Source organism: Chlorocebus sabaeus, chromosome 13 (assembly GCF_047675955.1).
Source record: "Chlorocebus sabaeus isolate Y175 chromosome 13, mChlSab1.0.hap1, whole genome shotgun sequence".
Classification (NCBI taxonomy): domain Eukaryota; kingdom Metazoa; phylum Chordata; class Mammalia; order Primates; family Cercopithecidae; genus Chlorocebus; species Chlorocebus sabaeus.
Window position 1 is genome coordinate 33109333 of NC_132916.1, and position 22744 is coordinate 33132076.

General features: G+C 42.9%; 2 protein-coding genes across 7 annotated transcripts in view; both read left to right on the forward strand.

Moving 5' to 3' along the window:
* ARMC2 (armadillo repeat containing 2) overlaps window positions 1-22744 on the forward strand; it is a 128707-nt gene that overhangs the window by 22626 nt on the left and 83337 nt on the right. For all 6 annotated transcript variants that reach the window (XM_008007401.3, XM_038001044.2, XM_038001043.2 and 3 more), the window contains one exon: window positions 6337-6544. In XM_008007401.3, coding sequence (XP_008005592.3) covers window positions 6337-6544 — 208 coding nt within the window. The remainder of the gene's footprint in view (window positions 1-6336; window positions 6545-22744) is intronic.
* Window positions 8693-11243, forward strand: LOC140713262 (uncharacterized; the record flags this gene model as incomplete). The annotated part of the gene is given in 4 exon segments (XM_073022704.1): window positions 8693-8870; window positions 8873-9058; window positions 9061-9305; window positions 9307-11243. Coding segments are annotated over 4 exon segments (1026 nt in total), but the record flags the coding sequence as incomplete, so codon positions are not given.

The following is a 22744-nucleotide window of genomic DNA, read 5'->3' on the forward strand; positions in this document are numbered from 1 at the left end:
AAAGATCACAGCCCCCACCTGAGCATCGTACTTGATGGACAAGTTTTTTTTTTTTTTTTTTTTTTTTTTTTTTTTTTTTTGAGACGGGGTCTCGCTCTGTCGCCCAGGCTGGAGTGCAGTGGCCGGATCTCAGCTCACTGCAAGCTCTGCCTCCCGGGTTCCTGCCATTCTCCTGCCTCAGCCTCCCAAGTAGCTGGGACTACAAGCGCCCGCCACCTCGCCCAGCTAGTTTTTTGTATTTTTTTTAGTAGAGACGGGGTTTCACCGTGTTAGCCAGGATGGTCTCGATCTCCTGACCTCGTGATCTGCCCGTCTCGGCCTCCCAAAGTGCTGGGATTTCAGGCTTGAGCCACCACGCCCGGCCTGGACAAGTATTTTTTTAAATTCATTTCCAGCATTTAAAAAGTAGAAGAATCTCATGGAAGAATCCAGATTTATGACTCCTTGTGAAAAATCAGAAAATCTGGCAACACTGTGTCGCCGTTCCATGTGGCCACAATGGGGCATGATTGGAGCTGAGTGGTACCCCCATTCTGTGGCCAGGATATGGTCTGCAGTCACCGTGTCCCTGGCTTGTGCCATTCACTTGCCTGTTTGGTCCCTGATGAGGCTGAAGAGGTAGAATAAAGGAGGAAAAAGAATGAAAGAAAGGAAAGAAAGAAAGAGAAAGAGAGAAAGGGAGGAAGCGGGGAGGGGGGGAAAGAGGGAGGGAGGGAGAGAGGAAGGAAGGAAGGAGCAAGGAGGAAGGAAGGGAGGGAGGGAAGAAAGGAGGAAAGGAAAGGAAAGAAAAAAGGAAAGAGAAAAAGAGAAAAAAAGAAAAAGAAAAGAAAGAGAAAGAAGAGAGAGCAAGGGAGGGAGGAAGGAAGGAAGGAAGAGAAGAGAAAAGACAAGACAATGAGGATGTGCAGGGTGTGTGCCTCACACTGTGATGCTGTGACCAAGTATATCATCAGGCAACTTGCTTTACCTCGATGTCCCAATTTGTTTCCTTTCGTACACTGCCAGTCAGTCTGATATTTATTGAACTCCTACTAAGTGCCAGGCACCATTCTAGGCCAACAGAGTTCTGGCCTCAGAGAGCTTACAATCTAGTGAGAGGAGATAGACAATAACAGGAGAACAAATAAGATAATTTGAGTGCTGATGAATGCTCTGAAGAAGATAAACAAGATAATGGACTTGAGAGTGACTGTGGTGGGGTAGTTTGCATTAGCTCAGGTGGCTCTGAAAGGTATCTTTGAGGAGCTGACAGCTGAGTAGGAAGGTGACTCATGAGAAGGAGGCAGCTGTGTAAAAATCCATGGACCAAGTGTCCACATGAAAAGCGAGTGCAATGACCAGGTACGAGAGCAAGTGCTGGTGGTGGAGGACCCGGAGGTCCGGTGGCTGGAAAGTGGCTGATCAAGGGAAGTTGCAGGGAGCTGAGGCCACAGAACTGCCCAGGGCCTCGGAACATGGGAAACACACCCAGCTGTATTCTACTTGTAGTGAAAAGGTAGGGTTTACAAAAGGGAGAGGCAACATGACGTGTGTTTTTTCAACAACAGCAGTTCTCATCTGTAGCTGCCCATGAGAATCGCCTGAGGAGCTTTGCAAAAGCTCCACCCCCAGAGTCCCATGTCAGCTCAGGTAAATCAGAAAGGGTTGGTAATTGCAGGAGCAAAGGGCTTGCCAAGATGGGGGGTACTGGGACCTGGAGGTGAAGGGCACTTCTTATGAACAGGATGGCAGGATTGGTGCGAGGACTCCTACCTTGTTTTTCGTTCTGTGTTCTTGCTTGTGAGGTTGAATACTGTGTATGTGTTTCATGCATTTTTAACTTTTGGGAGTGCACACTAGAAAACCCTGCTGCTTGCACTGGTGTGAAAGTGACTGCAGAGATGAGTGCTTTGCCCACCATCCTCCTCCTCAGTGCTTCCCCAGTGACTTAGCTCCTTCCCCCCTGGGGTACCTGACTGTTGTCTGCATGCTCTGGGAGATGCCCTGTGCAGCTGTCATTTCCCAGCACTGAGGCCAGCTTCACACCTTCAAGGTGCACTGAAGCATGTTTTCATCGTGGCTCTTTTATCCACCCTGTTTGCAGTCACCATTCAGGTCATCCCTGAGGTCTGGGCCAGCATTCAGGAAGTACTGGCAGCAAAAACTCGTTGTTATTTTAAAAGCACATGTCATCCAATTATAAAGTTATAAAAAATATTTGAGCTCTCCAGCCTTGGAATCATTGTCATTTGTATAAGAGCTCCCTGGGTTTCATTTCAGATCCTCTCTATTGTTTAGAAGAGGTAGGCTTTATGGGGTAACTGAGACTGTAGAAAAGGAGGGCATCCCATCATTTGCTGTGAAGTCATTTGTGGCTGACACTACCCCACAAGCAGGGCCAGGGTGTGGTGGCAGGTTTGGAATTCCTGCTTTAAGAGAGTGAAAGAGGAAGAGATTTGTGTAGTCATCTCCACAAGGCCAGCAGTATAACTGCTTTGCGTTCACATAGGGCTTTTGGCTGGAGGCAGCACTGCTGTGAATGCTTCCCCAGTTATTCAAGCCAGACAAGAGGCCTGAGACCAGTACCACCTCCTCAGCCATCCCTGTCAAACTCTGCGTCAGCAAGCCCTACATGTGCTTCCTGACTAGCTCTTGAGTCTGCATTCTCCCTCACCACTGCCGTGGTGCCTCCATCCCTCTTGCCTCATCCTGTTTTGCTACTTTTAAACCACCCTCTGCTCACTGGGGTGCTGTGATGGTCTGCAGGTCGGTGGGTGCAAGGCCCTCAGCCTGAGGCACAGCCAGCGGAGCCTAAGGATGCTGAGCTCCCAACACGACATGGCTATGAGCAGCAGCGTTATCCCTTTATCCCAGGGGACCATGAAAAATGATCATTTTCTGTGTGTTCCATAAAGCACAAGAGGTTGGGAAGCAAATAAAGATCAGATTGCACCATCCTCTTGCTGAAAACCCTTCAGAGGCCCCGCTGTGCCTACAGAAGTGTTTGCCAAGCTGAGTTCCAGGGAACTCCAGGGAACACTTTTGGCAAAATGTTAATAGCTTTTCTTTGGAAAAAGGTTCAGTGCTCAAATAGGTCAGGGAAACACTGCCTACCCCTCATCTTCTTGGAGAGTCTCTGTGCACACGAGTGTATTAAAGTGTTGGTAAAGAAATCTGTTTAATTTTAATTCAACGTAGCATTTCACAAACCTGCTGGACTGTGGGATCTGTCTTTTGGGAAAACAATTTGCGAAACACTAGCCTACTATGGAAGTTGGCAAACTTTTTCTGTAAAGGGCCAGATAGTAAATATTTTAGACCTGGTCCCTATGGTCTCTGCTCAACCTCCTCAGTTTTGTATTGTAGTGTGGAAGCAGCCATCCGCCAATTTATGGCCACTGAAACTTGAATTTCATGTAATTTTCACTTGTCACAAAATATTGTTCTTTCTTTGATTTTTTTCTAACCATTTAAAAATGTAAAAACCGTTCTTAATTTGCAGGCTACACGAAAACGAGGTGGGGCAGATTTGGTGGGGCTGTAGTTTGCTGAGCTCTGGTGGGGGTGGCGGGGGATGAAGTCCCAGATCCTCCAAGTGCACAGCTGTGTTGTGATCCAGCCCCAGCCCAACATTCCAGGCCCTGCTCACGCCTGTCCTGGGCCTGCCCCCTCACGGTGGGTGCACCGGCAGGGTGGAACCCCTTTTTGTTCCCTACACCCACCCTGCTGTTTCAAACCTCAGGCAGAACCTGCTGTGTAATTTGCTGGGTCCAATGCTGAATGAAAATGTGGGGCCCTTTGTTCAAAGATTATTAAGAGTTTCAAGATAGCCACAGCAGAGCCTTAAAACAAGTGTGGGCCCTTCTAAAAGTGGGGCCCTGCCTGACTGTACCGGCAATACACACTTGAAGCTGGCTTTCACTCCAGACTTTTGTTCTCTTTTCTTCAAGCTGTTTACCTCTTATTGACCATTCAAAATGCTTCTCAGCCCCCACCTCTTCTGTGAAGCTTTCTCTGACCAACTCCTAACCCCTCAAGCTTTCTTCACTCTCTCTGCCCCCTCCTTACCTGACTGGGGCCACACTGGGCTTCATTTATCTCTTTACACATCTGCCCCCTTTGTCTCCCCTACTAGACAGAGCAACGTCATTAAGAAAAGTGTTTTTCTCTATTTGTTGCCCAAGAGCCTATAACAGGGTGTGGTATATAACAGATACCAAATAAATATTTGTGAAACTGAACTGGTCCTGCATGGTAAGGCTGCTGGGAGCTGTTTCCTTTTGAAGTTTACCCATGATCCATTACAAAATTCATACAATGTGCTTCTACTATCTACCAAGAAGATACAGACCATAGCTATGCATGCTCAGTTTCATCGAGGACATTCATCAGGAATGAGAGTGAGCCCCCCAGGGCAGCTCTTCGTTGTAGTAATAACTGACAAGCTTACTCCAGTAGATTTGAAGATAGACAGGTGTAGCTCCTCGACCAATAGGTATGGTTGGGTTCCCCTTCTAGAAGCTCCATGATGGCCAGGACTTGTTCACCATGGCTTCATCCATGCAGTGAACAGCACCTGGCACGTAGTGGTGGCTGCTTCATAAATATTCAGGGAGTGAATGAATAAGAAAAACGAATGCTAAAAGATAACGATAGGCTAAAAGTACTTGGTAATCGGAAACAGAATGTGTGCTTCATAATTCAGTAGTAAAGTCATTGAAGGTGGTGTGGTGGTATGGAGAGAGCCCTAGCCCGGAAGTCAGGATTCTTGGGTTCCAATCATCATAATGACAATAACTTCTAGGTTTTGAGTGTGCTAGCACCATATAAGTCACTTTACTAGGCCACATCATTTTAAATCTCACCACATCCCCAAGAGGTGGGGACCACAGAAGGTGGTGTGTATTGACCGTCCACATCACAGAGCCGGTGCTCAAGGGGGCCTGCACTCAAACCCAAGTCTGAGCCAAAGCCTGTGTTCTTCCCACCCCATGGTCCTGGCTCTCCCTGTGACCTTAGGTCATTTAACCTTTGGATTCTCAATTTTCTCATCTGAAAAAAAAAAATAAGAAGCCTAGAATCTCTAAGGTTCCTTTCAGTTTTAAAATTTAGTGTTTTGAAAGCAGGGAGTTTGGTCAGAGGGGTAGAATAGGTGGTTTTGTTATTATTAGTTTTTATTGGTTTGTTGGTTTCTTAGTAAGTACAGAAAAGGAAAGGAAACCTTGAGTCATTTTGAAAAATCTTGCAAAACAGTAGGTAGTTTTCTACATGAAACTCATCCCCACCCCCCAACACACTGTATTATGGGAGATTTACTCTCTTCCCCTTTAACAAAATGTTTTCTCACAGACTACAGCCTTGTGGCAGCATAGACAATAAGCTATTCCTAATACCAATTTGCTGAAAAGGGAAGTGCTATATTATTATATGTCTAAAAATCTGGAGTCATAAACAAAAATGATGTCTTCTTGCAACTCTATCTTATCCCTCTTTAGAGGTATGTTTCAATGCCCTGTCCTTTCCATTGCAGAGTAGTGGTCTACTAGGCTAGGCCTCCACAATCCACCCCTCACCCCTCTAATCACCTGTCCTCCTCTTCGCCTCCTTGCACACTGCATTCCTGCTATTCCTTGAGCACCCCAGGCACAGTGGGTGCTGAAGAGTCCCCCACTTCAGCCTACCTTGGGGCCTCTGTACCAGCTGCTCTCTCTGCTCAAAATACTGACCCTGGTGGCTGGATGCCTCACCCCAGAAAGGATTTGTCCTCCCTACCCTACTGTACCCACCCTATTCCCAATCCCCTTAACCCTTCCCCACTTTTATACTTTGCTTTTTTCCCATAGCACTTATTATCTTATAACACCATGTATACCTTATTTATTATGGTGATTGCTTGTTTTCTGTTTATTAGGATGTAAGCCCTGTGAGATCAGGGATCTGTTTTGATGCACACCAAGTGCGTAGGACAGTGTTTGATATGGGGGAGCCACTCAGTAAATGTTTTTTGAATGAAAAATTGCATGATCAAATTCAGGAGGAAGAGCTACTGTTATGGAACACAGGACTACTTCTGTGGACTAGGTAGTTTATAAGCCTGAAGTTGAGAGTTTGCCTTCAAGTAGACTCTAAGCTGATAGAGATAAGATTCTATACATTTTTACCTGCAGAATTGATGGTGCTAGGCTTAAGATACTGGTCTTGTGTATGCTCAGAAAGGCTTTGGCCATAAAATTCCAGACTTAATTATAAGCAATGTATAACTTTAAAACCATATAAATTCTTAGATTGAAAAATAACATTGAAAGGTAGTGATTCCTAAAATAAGAATAACAAAACATTTTCTTGGTTATGTTGCAGCAAAGAAGACAGTGGAATCCAAAGAAACAGTTATGATGGGGGACTCTGTGGTGAAAATAAATGGGATTTATTTAACAAAATCAAATGCTATTTGCCACTTAAAGAGTCACCCACTTCAGCTAACTTATGATGGAGGCTTCAGTGAAATAAAGGAGCAAGAAATGTTCAAAGGAACAACATCCTTACCATCTCATCTCAAGAGTGGAGGGTCAGTATTCTTTTTATTTAATTTTCTGGTCAGGATAATGATGTCATTTACCAGTTTCATCTGTATCTTATATAGATGATTGGTTTGCTTTTTCTCTTTTATATAAGTGAATTTTATGTTAAGGGTACATGAATAGGAGAGACTACTTCTCATGGCCAAATTGAGTTGATTTTATATCATTCCTCATGTAATGCTCAAGAAAACCTTTATTCATGACTGTCACAGTGCTGCTTCTGTAGGACTATCAGAATAAGATTTAGTTGGACTATTCTAGCCATCCCTTGAGTGATAATCATTCCATTTGTGTGTTATTTGCGATTCTTGCATGGCCTGGAATCTCCTATTGTCTCCCTTTGGGTTAGTTCACTGTCCTTAACTCCGCAAGAGTGGACACTTATTTTATTCTTCAGTAGATCTTGGATTAAATATTTATTTTGCAAACTAATGGCTAAAACAGAAGAGTCCTGTAGATTTCAGTTATCTGTGAGATCCCTCCATTAGTCCCTCATAAATGAATGATTGGGAATTACTTTATTTCATACCATGTTCCTCGATAGGGTTTCCTTGAGAATCAATCTTCCTACCATATTAACGATCTGTGGAGAAATGCTTGCTGTTTGGACTGGTGTTTTACTGAAGAAACCTTGAATAATTGGTGGTTGGAATGGGGGAAAGAGTGGAGAGAACAGGCTCTGTTTTCCAGTCCCAGCCAGTAATGATGCTAAGAGAGGCAGAACGTCTTGAACTGGACAGGTCACTCAGTTTAAGATATTTTTTTCTAGGACTTTCCATTGGGTCATCATGGATAACTGCCCAGTCTTAACAAGATTAAATTCCATGGGCCATTTTAAGATCAAGTATTTCTTACCCTCACGTTAGATTTCGAGTCTGATTTTGGCTTGGACACATGTAGCATGCTCAAAACTTTTCCCCCAAGTGGCTGCCTGGCAGCTTGTTTAGCTGAACCGACCTTGTCTGCTGACACAGCCTGAAGAGTGTCACACACATGGAATTTATATTAAGCAACCTAGTAGTCCTTGTAATGTCGTTTTGCATTCAGAACATTTTTTTAAATTAAAGGAAAAATGAAATGTCTCCTTAAGTGGAAGAGAGCGACTTCAAATTGGGACTTTGGGAGTTGAGTAGAAAACATCAAACTGGCCATTGCAGACAAATTGTTTCCAGTTGGTGAATAAGAATAGGCTGTGGACCTCAGAGCTTAAACATAAAAGGCAGCAGGAAAACTTGTGTTTCTTTCAGTATTTAAGTAAAAAGGAAACATTTATCTTGCTGCATCCATCCTTACAGTAATGAAAGTTGACTAGAAAAACCAGACAAGAGCTATTTAATTTGTTTATTTGCAAACCTTCAGATGTGGCAGAATAATCTGGAAAGCCAGAGTTCATTAAGTCTTCCTCATTCTGGAACTTCAGGGGCATTTTCAGTTACATGTTTTATCCCACAAACAGCAAAAGACAAATCAGTTAGCACTTCTTCCTCACTGTCCAAAATTATGAGGCGTTGGCAACAGCGCTAATTGTTTTCTTTGTGTTTTGTTAGGATGGCTTTTGTATCATATAAGGATTGCGTCTAAGTTTGGTTTGCAATGTACCCTGGCAAGGTTAATTTTCAGTACAGTAACATTTTTGTTTTATGAATCTTTACCTCCTTTAATCATTGGGTGGAATTTTGTTGGAGTGGTGCCAAAAAAGAAAAAAGTTTATATAGTAGGATTAAAACAAACCAGAAAATGGAAACTCTTAGCAATTCTTTCATTAATGACATTAGTGAATCAGTCTGGGACATTTGATAATTGTTTCTTGTAAACATTTAAGTGACTAATTCCAAGAAACAATCTTTGCTATGCAATGGACTCTTCCCAGTTTTGATGCTAGAGCCCTACCCTCAATTAACATTTTTTCATCTTTAGACCATAAAGTGAAAATGAAGACTCTTGTCAGTGAGCTGGGCTGGCAGGAGCAGGGAGGGCTGAGGAGTGTGTAAGTAGACTGTGGAAAGGGGACAGAGTGGGTGAGGACACACTCCTAGTGTGGGGACCTTGCAGGCTTGTCCAGTGTGAGAGTGGCCACCTGGGTGGTGTGTGTTTGTCTGGCTGGGAGAGGAAGGAGCATTTTATTTCCATGAAACTGCAGTAATTGTATACTCTCATTTAAAATATGGATAATTCAGATATGGGATGGACTGGAGTTCAACTTTATGCTGGTTATAGTGGAAAAAGGATTTGCTAAGCAAAGTATCATTGTAAACAATATTTTAGAGGACTATTTAACTTTACAAAAGAGAACACACTCTCAAGCACGTATGGAATGCCATCCTCAAACCTTGTGCCAGTTATAACAGTCTCCATATGCCCATTTAGGGATTCATTTAAGGTCTGGCAGACTTGCTCCTCAGCAATACTTCACCATCACTTGCTTTGTATTACTATATGGATTGAAAGTAATGCAGCCGCCATTAACTAAATGTGTGTATGCGCCATCCATTCGTCCACCCATCCACCCACTGACATATCTACCCATACATTCACCCACACACCCATTCATCCACCCATCCACCTATCCATCCACCCATTCACCCATCTACTCATCCACTCATCTGCCCACCCATCCACCCATCCATCCGTCTACCTACCCACCCATCCATCATTCATCCATCTATCCATCTATCTATCCATCCATCCATCCATCCATCCATCCATCCATCCATCCATCCACTCATCTATATATTTACCCATCTATCCAACCCATTCACCCATCCATCCACCTATCCACCCATCCATCTATCTACCCATTCACCCATCCATATATCTCCACATCCATCCACCCATTCACCCATCCATCCACCTATCCACCCATCCATCCACCTATCCACCCATCCATTCATCCATCCGTCCATTCATACATCCATATACCCATCTACCCATTCATTCACCCATTCACCTATCCATGCACCCATTCACCCATCACCCTATCCATCCACCCATTTATCCATTCACCTGTCTATTCATTCACCTATCCACCTACCCATCTACCCATCTATCCATCCATCCATCCATCCATCCATCCATCCATCCATCCATCCATCCATCCTTGGAATCTCTTTCAAAGCAGATGAATCTCTTTACCTGCTTTAAAAATCTTTTAAGGCTTTCTGTGTAAATGTTCAAACTGTCATGTTTTTGGAAATGTGATCTTTAGGAGGAAAGCCCAAGAGCAGCCAACTGTTGTGGAGAGTCAGGGACTCTTCCTGAGGAGCCAGAATCTCTGAACTTAGGTTTGATTCTCTTTCAGCCACTTGATTTAGCGGTATGTGGCAAGTCTGTTAACACTTTCAGGGGCTCAGTTTTCTAATGTATAAAATGGAAATAACTCTGCTCTTTTATGGCCATCTCCTTCTAGCCCTCACTGTAGGTTGTGGAATGATGACTAAGGCTTGAAAGCCTTACTAATAAACTATCAAGTGCTCTTAGTATTGTTGGAATAAAAAATAAGAAAAGAGGGCTTCTGGTTAAAGGCACAAAGGCATTCTCTAGTAATTCAATGAAAGCAGCAAAGAATGAAAAACAGAGAAGTAAATTTCATCAATGAAACAAAAAAATGGCTACGACCCTGAACTACACAACATGAAGCAAACTTTACACTGCAGTATGAGCTTGATGTTTGTTGGTCTGCCTGACAAACAGGCCTTCTTGCATTGTGTAATAAATCCTGCTCAATCCATATTTGGAGAAAGGCTAGCCCTGTCTTCCCTGTGTCTCTCCCAGGGATGGTTGTGTGGCCCAGGGCTGGCTAATGAGAGTTCCAACCCCAGCTACAGCCGTTGATTCAGAGATGGGCACATGATCCAAGCCAGGCTGGTTGCATTCCTCCATGGGACTTTCACCAAGGCCTTTGGGGAAAGTGCTCTTTCTCCAAGTTCACAAACTATAAAGATGATGTGGTCTTGGAGCTGACAGTGGCCTTTCCACAGCCTTATGGAGAGAGGTTCTGAGAGGGAAGTGGTATATAAACAAAAAAAAAAAAACAAAGAATGAATATAATGATCAAGTTCAAGGATGATATATAAACCTCTAGATCCAGCTGTGCCTGAAGTCACCACATCAACATTGTAGAATGCTGTTTTGTGAGCCAATATGTTCCTTTTTCTCTCTCCTTCCTTCCTTTCTTTTTCTTTTCTTCTCTCTCCTTCCTTCCTTCCTTCTTTTTTTTTTTTTTTTTTTTACGGAGTCTAGCTCTTTTGCCAGGATGGCGTGCAGTGGCACGATCTTGGCTCACTGCAACCTCTGCCTCCCTGGTTCAAGCGATTCTCTTGCCTCAGCCTGCTGAGTAGATGGGATTACAGGCATGCACCACCACGCCAAGCTAAGTTTTGTATTTTTAGTAGAGATGAGGTTTCACCATGTTGGCCAGGATGGTCTTGATCTCCTGACCTTGTGATCTGCCCACGTCAGCCTCCCAAAGTGCTGGGATTACAGGCATGAGTCACCGGGGCTGGCTGGCTGGCTTTCTTGCTTGCTTTTCTTTCTTTCTTTCTTTCTTTCTTTCTTTCTTTCTTTCTTTCTTTCTTTCTTTCTTTCTTTCTTTCTTTCTTTCTTTCTTTCTCTCTTTCTCTCTTTCTCTCTTTCTCTCTTTCTCTCTCTCTCTCTCTCTCTCTCTCTCTCTCTCTCTCTCTCTCTCTCTCTTCTCTCTCTCTCTCTCTCTCTCTCTTCTTTCTTTCTCTTTCTTTTTCTTTCTTCTTTCTTGTCTTCTCTCTCTCTTCTCCCTCCCTCCCTCCCTTCCTTCCTTCCTTCCTTCCTTCCTTCCTTCCTTCCTTCCTTCCTTCCTTCCTTCCTTCCTTCCTTCCTTCCTTCCTTCCTTCCTTCCTTCCTTCCTTCCTTCCTTTCGGGAGAGTTTGTGATACTTTAGATTAGGTTTTGTCACTTGGACCATTGCATTCATAAGAATCTAGTTAGCCTTCCAGACCCTAAGAAATCTAGATGATAACAAGGGGTAATTTGAAAGTAGACACATAACCTTCTCAGACCTTGAGCAAGAAACAGATTTCACTAAAAGTGAATCTCTTAATTTAGAAAGGTGTACTCAATATTTAATTAAAGAGATGAGATCTAACGATGTGGGCAGGCTGTGGGAGCAGGGAGTATGCCCTGTGTAAGGACTCCATTCAAGATCCAGATCATGAATTGAGGGGGAGGATGGAGCTGAGGATGACAGACACTCCTGGTTACATGTGAGCCAGCTAGTTTGTGTGTGTGTGTGTGTGTGTGTGTGTGTGTGTGTTTGAGGGGAGGGGCTTGATACATTAGAATTTAAGGAGCCCAGCATGTGAAAGGGCTTTTCTGTGCATCACAGCGACCTGCTCCACACAAACCAAGGGAACATACACTCCCAGGTCAGCAAAGGTAATGGATTTGGTGATTGCAAGTTTAAGAAAACGAACTACAGTTTAAGCTACAGAATACCGTCGTTCGCGCTTTCTATGGATCTTATTCAGTGTCAATAAATAAATGGCTCTGTTTAAAGATAAATACTATTAAGACAGGAATCAGCGTGGGACTCAAGCTTAGATGTATAAGGAACATAGCAAAAGACAAATGAAGGAAGCAGATCACAGAAGGTATTACCCTCCAAAAACAAACAATTTTCCATAGTCTCAGAGAAATTATAGATAACGTGATCATTCTCTTAAAAAAAAAAAAAAGGTCCAGGTGTGGTGGCTCACACCTGTAATCCCAACACTTTGGGAGGCCGAGGTGGGTGGATCATGAGGTCAGGAAATCGAGACCATCCTGGCTAATACAGTGAAACCCCGTCTCTACCAAAAATACAAAAAAATTAGCCAGGCATAGTGATGGGCACCTGTAGTCCCAGCTACTTGGGAGGTTGAGGCAGGAGAATGGTGTGAACCCTGGAGGCAAAGCTTGCAGTGAGCCGAGATCACGCCACTGCACTACAGCCTGGGTGACAGAGTGAGACTCCATCTCAAAAAAAAAAAAAAAAAAAAGAAAGAAAGAAAACACTGTTCTTTAGGTTTTAAGAATTTAAATTATAGATTATGAGCCCACATAAGGAGATGAAAAATAAGCTTACAGTATGCAAAAAAGAAATGAAAGAAAAATGTATCAAGAGGAAAGCCACATTGGGAATAAAAAATTAGAATAAAACAGCTGAAAATACAATAGGACATGGTGGACAGGCTAGAAGAAATTATACAAAAAGAAATGAATAATAATAAAGCTATGAAAATGATTGTTGAGATAGATACGGAAGAATGAAACTTGTTTTCCTGAAGAAGAAAATTCTCTTCCTTCACTTCCGCTGCTAACACTATCTTACTGTGAATTGTCAGACACTTTTCTAAGTGCTTTACATATATTAAGTCATTTAATATTCACAACAACTCATGAAGAATAGAAGAGATCAGAGCAGAAAGAAGAAAAATATTAAGACATAATAGAGGAAAACTTTCTGGAACAAATACTTAAATCTGAAGCTCAAATGGACACATGGTATTCTAAGAAAATTTGATATGGAATAATCCACACTAAGACATTTCCACCAGTGCTCAGCACTAGAACACTACCCAGTACATAGTACACACTCAGTGAATAATTGTTGATTGGGCGGGCAAATGAAGAAAGTTTCCTATGGCCTTCCTCGCTGAACAAACAAGTCACATAAAAGGAGAAGGCGGCAGGCTGGCCCCTGGTTTTCTTAAAGAATCACTCAGTGCCAGAAGGCAGTAATGTCTATGAAGTCCTGAGTATAATAAGGGGTAACTGAAGAATTGTATTGCCAGTCAAATTGTACAGAGGCAACAGATAGACACTTTCAATATGAATGAAATGAGGGAATATACTACTCATGCACTTTCCAGAAAACTTGTAGACAACAAAATGATGAGTCAAAATTCAAAACCTAGAAATGAAGAAGCTATGGTAAAAGCATTCATGGTGAGTACAGTAATGATTTTGTTTTTGTATTGGATTAAAACTAAACAACTCTGGTTATGGAAAAGAAACCTTGACTATGTGGTAGTAATATAAATAACCAAAACCAGTACTTGGGAGGAAGTGTGAGTACTGATTTCTTTATTTTCATAATGGGGAATAGATTTGTCAGTAGCTAAAGTCTGAAATTGAAATATATACTTGAAAAAATAATGATTTCAGCATCCTAATGTTTTTCATTACTTTTTTCTTAACTTTAGAGAGATCTTTTAGAAACTATTATTTCTTTGTGAAGACCCATTCATCTGAAGTTCTACAGTTCCTTCAGTTTCACCTCAATTTCTGTTTCTCTGTTAAGTTCAAGCAAAATTTATACTTAATGCTTTTTCACTACAATATCATGTATGGTATGATACCGTTTATATGTATACATTTGCCTGCCCTCCCTCCTGTCCTTCTGTTCTTTCATTCTTCTATCTTTTCCTTTGAACATATGCAGAAATATATCTGGAATGATGTTGACCACATATTATGATGTTTATTTCTGGGTGATGGGATCCTGGATAATTTTTTTAAAATCTTCTTTGTACTTTATTATATTGCCTGGCCTTTAAAAATAATAAATATATAATTTTTTTTTCAAAAACAATGAAGTCATTATTCTTTTAAGAAATTAAGAGCAATGTGGCTGAGAAACTTTCCATTTGGAAAAGACAAGACATTGGCCTGATTTTGTAGAGGCCCTTCTTGTTTCTGTCCGATAAGCATTTCTTGGTAAGCAATGCCCTGTGCTGAGGGTTTGGTAGAGGAGTTGACCCTGTCCCTGAGGAGCTTACCAGCATGTCAGGCCTTGCTTCTCAAGTATGTTCCCTGGACCAGCAGCATCAGCATCCTCTGAGAGCCTGTTAGAAATGCAGAACATTGGTCCCCAGACTTACCAAATTAGAATCTGCATTTTTATAAGATCTCCAAGTGCTTTGAATGCGCACACGAGGTCTCGAAGCACTGTTCAAAGATGAACTCGAATGCTGGAGGAATGAAAGGGGAACTGAAAGAAGGTATCCTGAGAGTTTAGAGGTCAGAGCAGCTAATTCTGACTTGAGGATCAAGGGAAAATTCCTAGAGTAGTTGGGATTTGGAGGTACATTTTGAAGGTTGATTTTTATGAGGGATGGAGCACTGTGTTCTTGGCTAAAGGAGGAGCATAAGCCAGAGGTGGGATTTGATGTGGCAGTGGCAGGAGGCATCCTGAGGCTGCAAGCCATAGTGCTGAGCAGCGTGTCTGGAAGGGAAGTTAGGGACACACGACAGATGGCCTTCAATGCCACTCCCAGGCATGTGGGTCCATTGTTTAAATAAAGGTGCACCGCTGAGAGGTGACTTTCGCTGTCAGTTATGTGAAGGACGAATGGGGAGAGGAGAGCCTGGGACAAAGGAAGCCATTGGGAAGCGGTTGCAGCAGTTCTAGCGTAAAGTGAGGGGAGCATGGCACCAGGGCATTCAGAGTGGAAAGAAGAGATGGAACCCTGCATTGCACTGGTTACCACAGTAGCATGCTGCAGAAGAGGCCAGTCACAGCCACTGCTCCCTGTACTGAACGAAGTCCTCCCAGATGCAGCACTGACAAGTTACAAGGGCTTTTCACATGCAGTGCCTTGAAACTGTGGGGCTTTGAATGTTAAGGGGAGTATGAAACCATGAGCCTTTACTCTTAAGCTAAGGGAATTTAAGGTTAACTAAGTTAAGCTAACGTGGATAGTGACAAAGCAATATATCTAATCGTGTATATATATATAGAACTTTAGTAATAACCAGTTAGTGATTATTGAAAAAGGTGCCAAGGTGTGTGTGTGTGTGTGTTTGTGTGTGTGTGTGTATTTTAGTCTTGTGCCCAAGCCAACACTATTAAGTACCTTGGTGGACTTTCTTAAAATTTTGATCTTACAGACATCCCTTTAAAATCATGTCCTTTAATTTCAAGTGTTTCTGTATAGCTGTTTAAGTAGAGTGTTTAAGTTTAGTAATTAAGAAAAAGTGATAATCTGACTGGATGCAGTGACTCACACCTGTGATCTCAGCACTTTGGGAGGCCGAGGTTAGGAATTCAAGACCAGCCTGTCCAAATGGTGAAACCCCATTTCTACCAAAAATGCAAAAAATTAGCTGGGTGTAGTCCCAGCTACTTGGGAGGCTGAGGCAGAGAATTGCTTGAACCCAGGAGGCAGAGGTTGCAGTAAGCTGAGATCGCACCCCTGCACTCCAGCCTGGGTGACAGAGTGAGACTCCATCACACACAAAAAAAGAAAAGAAAAAGTGATAATCTGTCTGGAAACTGTATATCTGGTGCTTTAGGCTCTGAAACATGCTGAGGGGACCCTCCCTCCGTTGTCCACCCCTCCGTTGGTATTACCAAATTGCAGTCGAAGTATTGAAGAGACTATAAAGCAGGATCAGCAAACTAAGGCCCATGAGCTAAATCCAGCCCATTACCTGTTTTTATAAATACAACTGTATTGGAACACAACCACACTCATCATTCACCTATTGTCCATGGCCATCTTCCAGCAAGAGTTGAGTACTTATGACAGAAACTGTGTGGCCACAAAGCCTAAAACATTTACTACCTTGAACCTACACAACTTGAATCTAGTTTGAAAAATGAAGTGTCTTTTTCTTATGGCAAGGATAAGTTTAGTTCAAAAGTTGCTAAATTTTCTCTTGCCCATAAGCATCCTTTACAATTTCCTTGCATGTCGTTTTTTCCAAAGTGGAAATAAATTTATTGACTTTTTAAACATTCCAAATCCTTCTATTTAATCTACTTCTTAATATTTGTTTATTCCTCTAAAGTAGGAATAAACAAACTACAGCCAGCCAGGTCTGGTGGCTCACGCCTGTAATCCCAGCACATTGGGAGGCCAAGGTGGACCAATCACCTGTGGTTGGGAGTTCGAGACCCACTTGGCCAACATGGTAAAACCCCATCTCTACTAAAAATCCAAAAATTAGCCAGGTGTGGTGGCACATGCGTGTAATCCCAACTACTTGGGAGGCTATGGCAGGAGAATCACTTGAGCCTGGGAGGTAGAGGTTGCAGTGAGCAGAGATCACACCACTGCACTATAGCCTGGGTGACAGAGCAAGACTGTCTCAAAACAAACAAACAAACAAACAAACAGACAAACTACAGCCCAGGAGTGAAATCTGGCCATCCATCTGGTTTTTGTTTGTTTGTTTTGTTTTTCTTTTTTACAGCCCTTGAGCTAAGAATGGTTTATATACTTTTTAAAATCATTACGTTTTAAATGGTTGTGAATGTAGCCACGTAGTACCTGGATTTTCCCACTTGGCCCACAAAGTATGCAGCATATATTATCTAGCTCTTTAGGGAAAAAGCTTGCTAACCTCTGACTAAAGAACTTTAGTCATAATAATTAGAAGAACTGTCAGAATTACAGCAAAATCTGAATTTTTTAGTTTTTTTTTTTTTTTTTTTTTTTTTGAAACAGAGTCTCACTCTGTTGCCCAGGCTAGAGTGCAGTGATGCAATCTTGGCTCACTGCAACGTCCGCCTCCCAGGCTCAAGCGATTCTCCTGCCTCAGCCTCCCGAGTAGCTGGGATTACAGGTGCACGCCACCACACCCAGCTAATCTTTGTATTTTTAGTAGAGATGTGGTTTCGCCATGTTGGCTAGGCTGGTCTTGAACTCCTGACCTCCAATGATTCGCCCACCTCAGCCTCCCAAAGTGCTGTGGTTACAGGCATGAGCCACCATCCCTGGCTAATTTTATAGTATTTTTAAAGAAATATACTTGGGTTTCTTTGGGGTGCATGTGGTCCAGAAGTAGATATTTTCCACATGATTGACTCATGGATGGGCAGTGGTAACTCAAGTCAGTCCATGTATAGCATTGCCATAGCCACAGATTGGTTCTGGCTGTTCAGACTGAAATGTAGGACCCTCCTCACTGATTGCAAGAGAAGACTTTGCTATTGCTCTTAAACATGTAGGCTGAGGAAGAGAGGCCTGGGAATGCTCTACCCATTTTGCTTTCATCAGAACTCCACCCTGGTTACAGCTGGAACTGAGGAAAAGGCAGGGCTAAGAGAATCGTAGAAAGATGCGGCCAAAGGTCTGATTGCACCATGCCTAAAACCCACCCTACCTGTCCACATTCGGGTTATGTGAGTCAATAAGTTCCACTTATTGTTTAAATCCATTAAAATTAGGTTTTTGTTATTTGTCGATTAAGATATCCTAATGAACAAAACAGTGCCGATCTGCCTCTACGAAGAATTTCACAGAGGAACTTTAAGAAATAATTTCTGGGCCGGGCGCGGTGGCTCAAGCCTGTAATCCCAGCACTTTGGGAGGTCGAGACGGGCGGATCACGAGGTCAGGAGATCGAGACCAGCCTGGCTAACATGGTGAAACCCCGTCTCCACTAAAAAATACAAAAAAACTAGCCGGGCGAGGTGGCAGGCGCCTGTAGTCCCAGCTACTCGGGAGGCTGAGGCAGGAGAATGGCGTAAACCCGGGAGGCGGAGCTTGCAGTGAGCTGAGATCCGGCCACTGCACCCCAGCCTGGGCCACAGAGCCAGACTCAGACTCCCTCTCAAAAAAAAAAAAAAAAAAAAAAAAAGAAATAATTTCTGAAATTATTTTTGGTAAATGAAAAATCATTGCAAAAAAAAATGTAATTACAGTCTTTAATAATATGTAGCAGGAAACTAGGAAGAACAATTTTGCTGGATGACTGAATCAAGATCCAAAAACATCTGATGGGCAGGAATTCTTTGCCAAATGCAGCACCGTGGAATTTAGGAGGAATGAGCAAAGGCCCAACCTGGATGGGAAAATCTGCCTTAGTGCACATGCAGGAAAAGATTAGAGACACCCACCACTGTGATGTGGCCACCAAACCGCTAATGTCATTTTAGGCTGAAGTGTTACTTGGAACATCTCTCTGTCCTCAAGCAATACTACCTTTGGCTGAGTGCTGGGTTCCAGACTTTAAATGGGATCCAGACAAGGAAACACTCACTTCAAGTAACTGAGTATCCTAGAAGAGATTTGAAACGGTATCATGTGAGGAACAGTTGAAGGGACTGGAGGAGTTTGCTGATGACATCAGCGATGACCACAACCATAATAGTAAACATGGATTATTTACTCTGTGCCTGGAACTGTGCCAACCAATTGCACATCCTATCATTTAGTCCTCACAGCAGTCTCACATTGGGGGATAGTGTTATTTACCACCCCCTTATACAGATAAGGAAACCAAAACTTACCCGAGGTCACACAGCTATAAGTGGTTGAACCATGGGATTTAAACCACAGGAGATGACTTTATGTGGGGAATGCAGCGTCTTTAAATATGTGCAGGATTATCAAGAAGGAAAAGGACAAAGATTTGTTTCATGCAGTTCCAATTAGTAGAACCAAGACCAATGAGTAGAGTTTATAGGAAAACAGATTGCTGTTGAGTACGTAAGTCCATCTATTCTTCCTTTTCTCCTTAACGGAGTGATTTTCTTTTCTTGATGCCTCTCTTCCCCATTCAGTCTCACCGTGGGACTTCAGCTTTATGGCTGTGTGGAAACCCTGGTAGGCTTCCCCTGCTATCCTGTTCCTTCAGGGCTACATTCTGTTCTTTCCTCTGCCTGAAATCCTGCCAACCCTTGATTTGTAGAACCTCTCGAATGTGTTCCTTCTTCTCCAGTTCCACTGTCACCCTCAGATTAGTCCTTGTTCGTTCTTTCCAGGTCTCCTAAATACTCCCGTCATCGCACACCCCCAAATCCCATCACTTCCTTGTATAAGAACCTATGAGAGTTCCTTATTGCCTGTCAAATCAGATTCATTTACTCAACCCACAGTGTGGGGCAACTGTTCCCAACACTTCTCAGTAGAAACCTTCTATGACTGTCTTATTTGCCCTGGGCACTTATCCCCTGCCCTCAGTATCAGGCTGCTTATGCCAGTCTTTATTTTCACTCGTGCTATTCCCCTTCTGGGAGTAGTGTTGTCATTTGCTGGTTTAACTTTTATTATTTTATTATTATTATTTTTTAAGGCAGAATCTTGCTCTTTCACCCAGGCTGGAGTGAAGTGATGCAATCTCAGCTCATTGCAACTTCCACCCCGCTGGGTTCAAGCGATTCTCCTGCCTCAGCCTCCTGAGTAGCTGGAATTACAGGCGCCCGCCACCAGTCCTGGCTAATTTTTGTATTTTTAGTAGAGACGGGGTTTCACCACATTGGTCAGGCTGGTCTTGAACTCCTGACCTTAAGTGATCCGCCTGCCTCAGCCTCCCAAAGTGCTGGGATTACAGGTGTGAGCCACTGCACCCTGCCTATTATTATTTTTGAGACAGGGTCTCACTCTATCACCCAAGCTGGAATGCAGGGGCACAATCACAGCTCACTGCAGCCTCGACCTTCTGGGCTCAAGCGATCCTCCTGCCTCAGCTTCCAAAGTGGCTGGGGCTATAGTTGTGTGCCACCATGCTAGATAGTATAAAAATTTTTTTTAGAGGGAGGTCTTGCCATATTGCCCAGGCTGGTCTTGAGCTCCTTGAACTCCTAGGCGCAAGTGATCATCTCACCTAGGCCTTCCAAAGTGGTGGCATTATAGTCGTGAGCTGCCATGCTGGCCAACTTTTACTCTTTAAAGGCCCATTTTGTGGTCCACTTCTCCCACTCACTAATCACTTCCTCCTTAGCACCCTCTAGTTCTTGCAATCTGTTTAATTTCACATTCTAGCATGTTATTAACAACTCTATTGGACTTTTCCATGAAAAAACAGTGCTTCCTTAGTTCCTCAGAGTAGATTTTAAACTTCATCAGGGCAATGCCATGCACATTCTTTAACTCAATAAGATTTGGCTCTGGACTGCTTAGATTAGTGTTTATTGACTCATAAGGAAAGAGAAAATTAATCTCAGTTTATTAAGTTCTTCCAACATCAGTCGCTGTACTAAGCAGAGTCACTGCATTCGATTTAAGATGAGGAAACCAGGCTCAGCACAGTGGCTCACATCCGGCAATCCTAGCACTTTGGGAGACCAAGATGGGAGGATTGCTTGAGACCAGGAGTTTAGACCAGCCTAGTCAACATAGCAAGGCCCCCATTTCTATTAAAAAAAATTTTTTTTTTTAAATGATGAGGAAACCAAAGCCAAGTAAAAGGTCACAATGCCGATAAAAGTTAGACCCAGGACCCAAACTCAGGCAGCTTGGGTTCAGAGCCTACACATACCCTCCACACCATAAGGATCACATAGAACAGCAGTTAATCCCAGTCCTGTGCTCGTTTTTATTTCTAGCATTATTATTACTTTTTAAAAATTATACTTTAAGCTCTGGGATACACGTGCAGAACGTGCAGTTTTGTTACATAGGTGTACGCGTGCCGTGGTGGTTTCCTGTGCACATCAGCCCATCATCTACATTAGGTATTTCTCCTAATGCTATCCCTCCCCTTCCTCCCCACCCCCTGACAGGCCCCAGTGTGTGGTGTTCCCCTCCCTGTGTCCATGTGTTCTCATTGTTCAACTCCCACTTATGAGTGAGAACATGCAGTGTTTGGTTTTCTGTTCTTGTATTAGTTTGCTGAGAATGATGGTTTCCAGCTTCATCCATGTCCCTGCAAAGGACATGAACTCATCTTTTTTATGGTTGCATTGTATTCCATGATGTATATGTGCTACATTTTCTTTATCCAGTCTTATCATTGATGGACATTTGGGTTGGTTCCATGTTTTTGCTATTGTGAACAGTGCCACAATAAACATACGTGTGTACATGTGTCTTTATAGTAGAATGATTTATAATCCTTTGGATATATGCCCAGTAATGGGATTGCTGGGTCAAATGGTATTTCTGGTTCTAGATCCTTGAGGAATTGCCACACTGTCTTCCACAATGGTTGAACTAATTTACACTCCCACCAACGGTGTAAAAGTGTTCCTAAATTTCTCCACATCCTCTCCAGCATCTGGTGTTTCCCGACTTTTTTTTTTTTTTTGAGACAGAGTCTTGCTCTGTAGCTCAGGCTGGAGTGCAGTGGCCGGATCTCAGCTCACTGCAAGCTGCGCCTTCCGGGTTTACGCCATTCTCCTGCCTCAGCCTCCCGAGTAGCTGGGACTACAAGCGCCCGCCACCTCGCCCGGCTAGTTTTCTGTATTTTTTTTAGTAGAGACGGGGTTTCAACGTGTTAGCCAGGATGGTCTCAATCTCCTGACCTCGTGATCCGCCCATCTCGGCCTCCCAAAGTGCTGGGATTACAGGCTTGAGCCACTGCGCCCGGCCTATTTCTCGACTTTTTAATGATTGCCATTCTAACTGGCATGAGATGATATCTCATTGTGGTTTTGATTTGCATTTTTCTAATGACCAGTGATGATGAGCTTTTTAAAATATATTTGTTGGCCGCATAAATGTCTTCTTTTGAGAAGTGTCTGTTCATATCCTTCACCCATTTTTTGATGGGGTTGTTTGTTTTTTTCTTGTAAATTTGTTTAAGTTCTTTGTAGATTCTGGATATTAGCCCTTTGTCAGATGGATAAATTGCAAAAATTTTCTTCCATTCCATAGGTTGCCTGTTCACTCTGATGATAGTTTCTTTTGCTATGCAGAAGCTCTTTAGTTTAATTAGATCCCATTTGTCAATTTTGGCTTTTGTTGCCATTGCTTTTGGTGTTTTAGTCATGAAGTCTTTGCCCATGCCTATGTCCTGAATGGTATTGCCTAGGTTTTCTTCTAGGGTTTTTATGGTTTTAGGTCTTATGTTTACATCTTTAATCCATCTTGAGTTAATTAGTTCTGTGCTCTTCTTGAGAACTGGGAGACTCAGCACTGCTGAGCTTTTGCATATAAGGACACTTCGTTTTTTCCCCTAGAAGTGGGGATACATGCATGTGGTATTTATGTAGGCAACCTCATCACTGACCATGACCGCAGGGAGAGTGGACCATTGACTTTGGAAGCCCGTCAGTTGAAAAGTATCTTGCTTGATTTTAATAGTTGTATAGGGCAGTTGTATATATTGAAAGGAAGGCCTTGTCCCTAGTCTCAAACCTTCTCGTTATTTCTAGGAGTCATAAATATGAGAACTTCCTTGGCTCCACACCCTGACAAACTTTTGGTATTTTATCTTTTCGCAGGGTTGATTCTTTTCTTTCTGCCTTCTTTGAGAGGTCCCTATCCCCACAGCCATTTTTGATT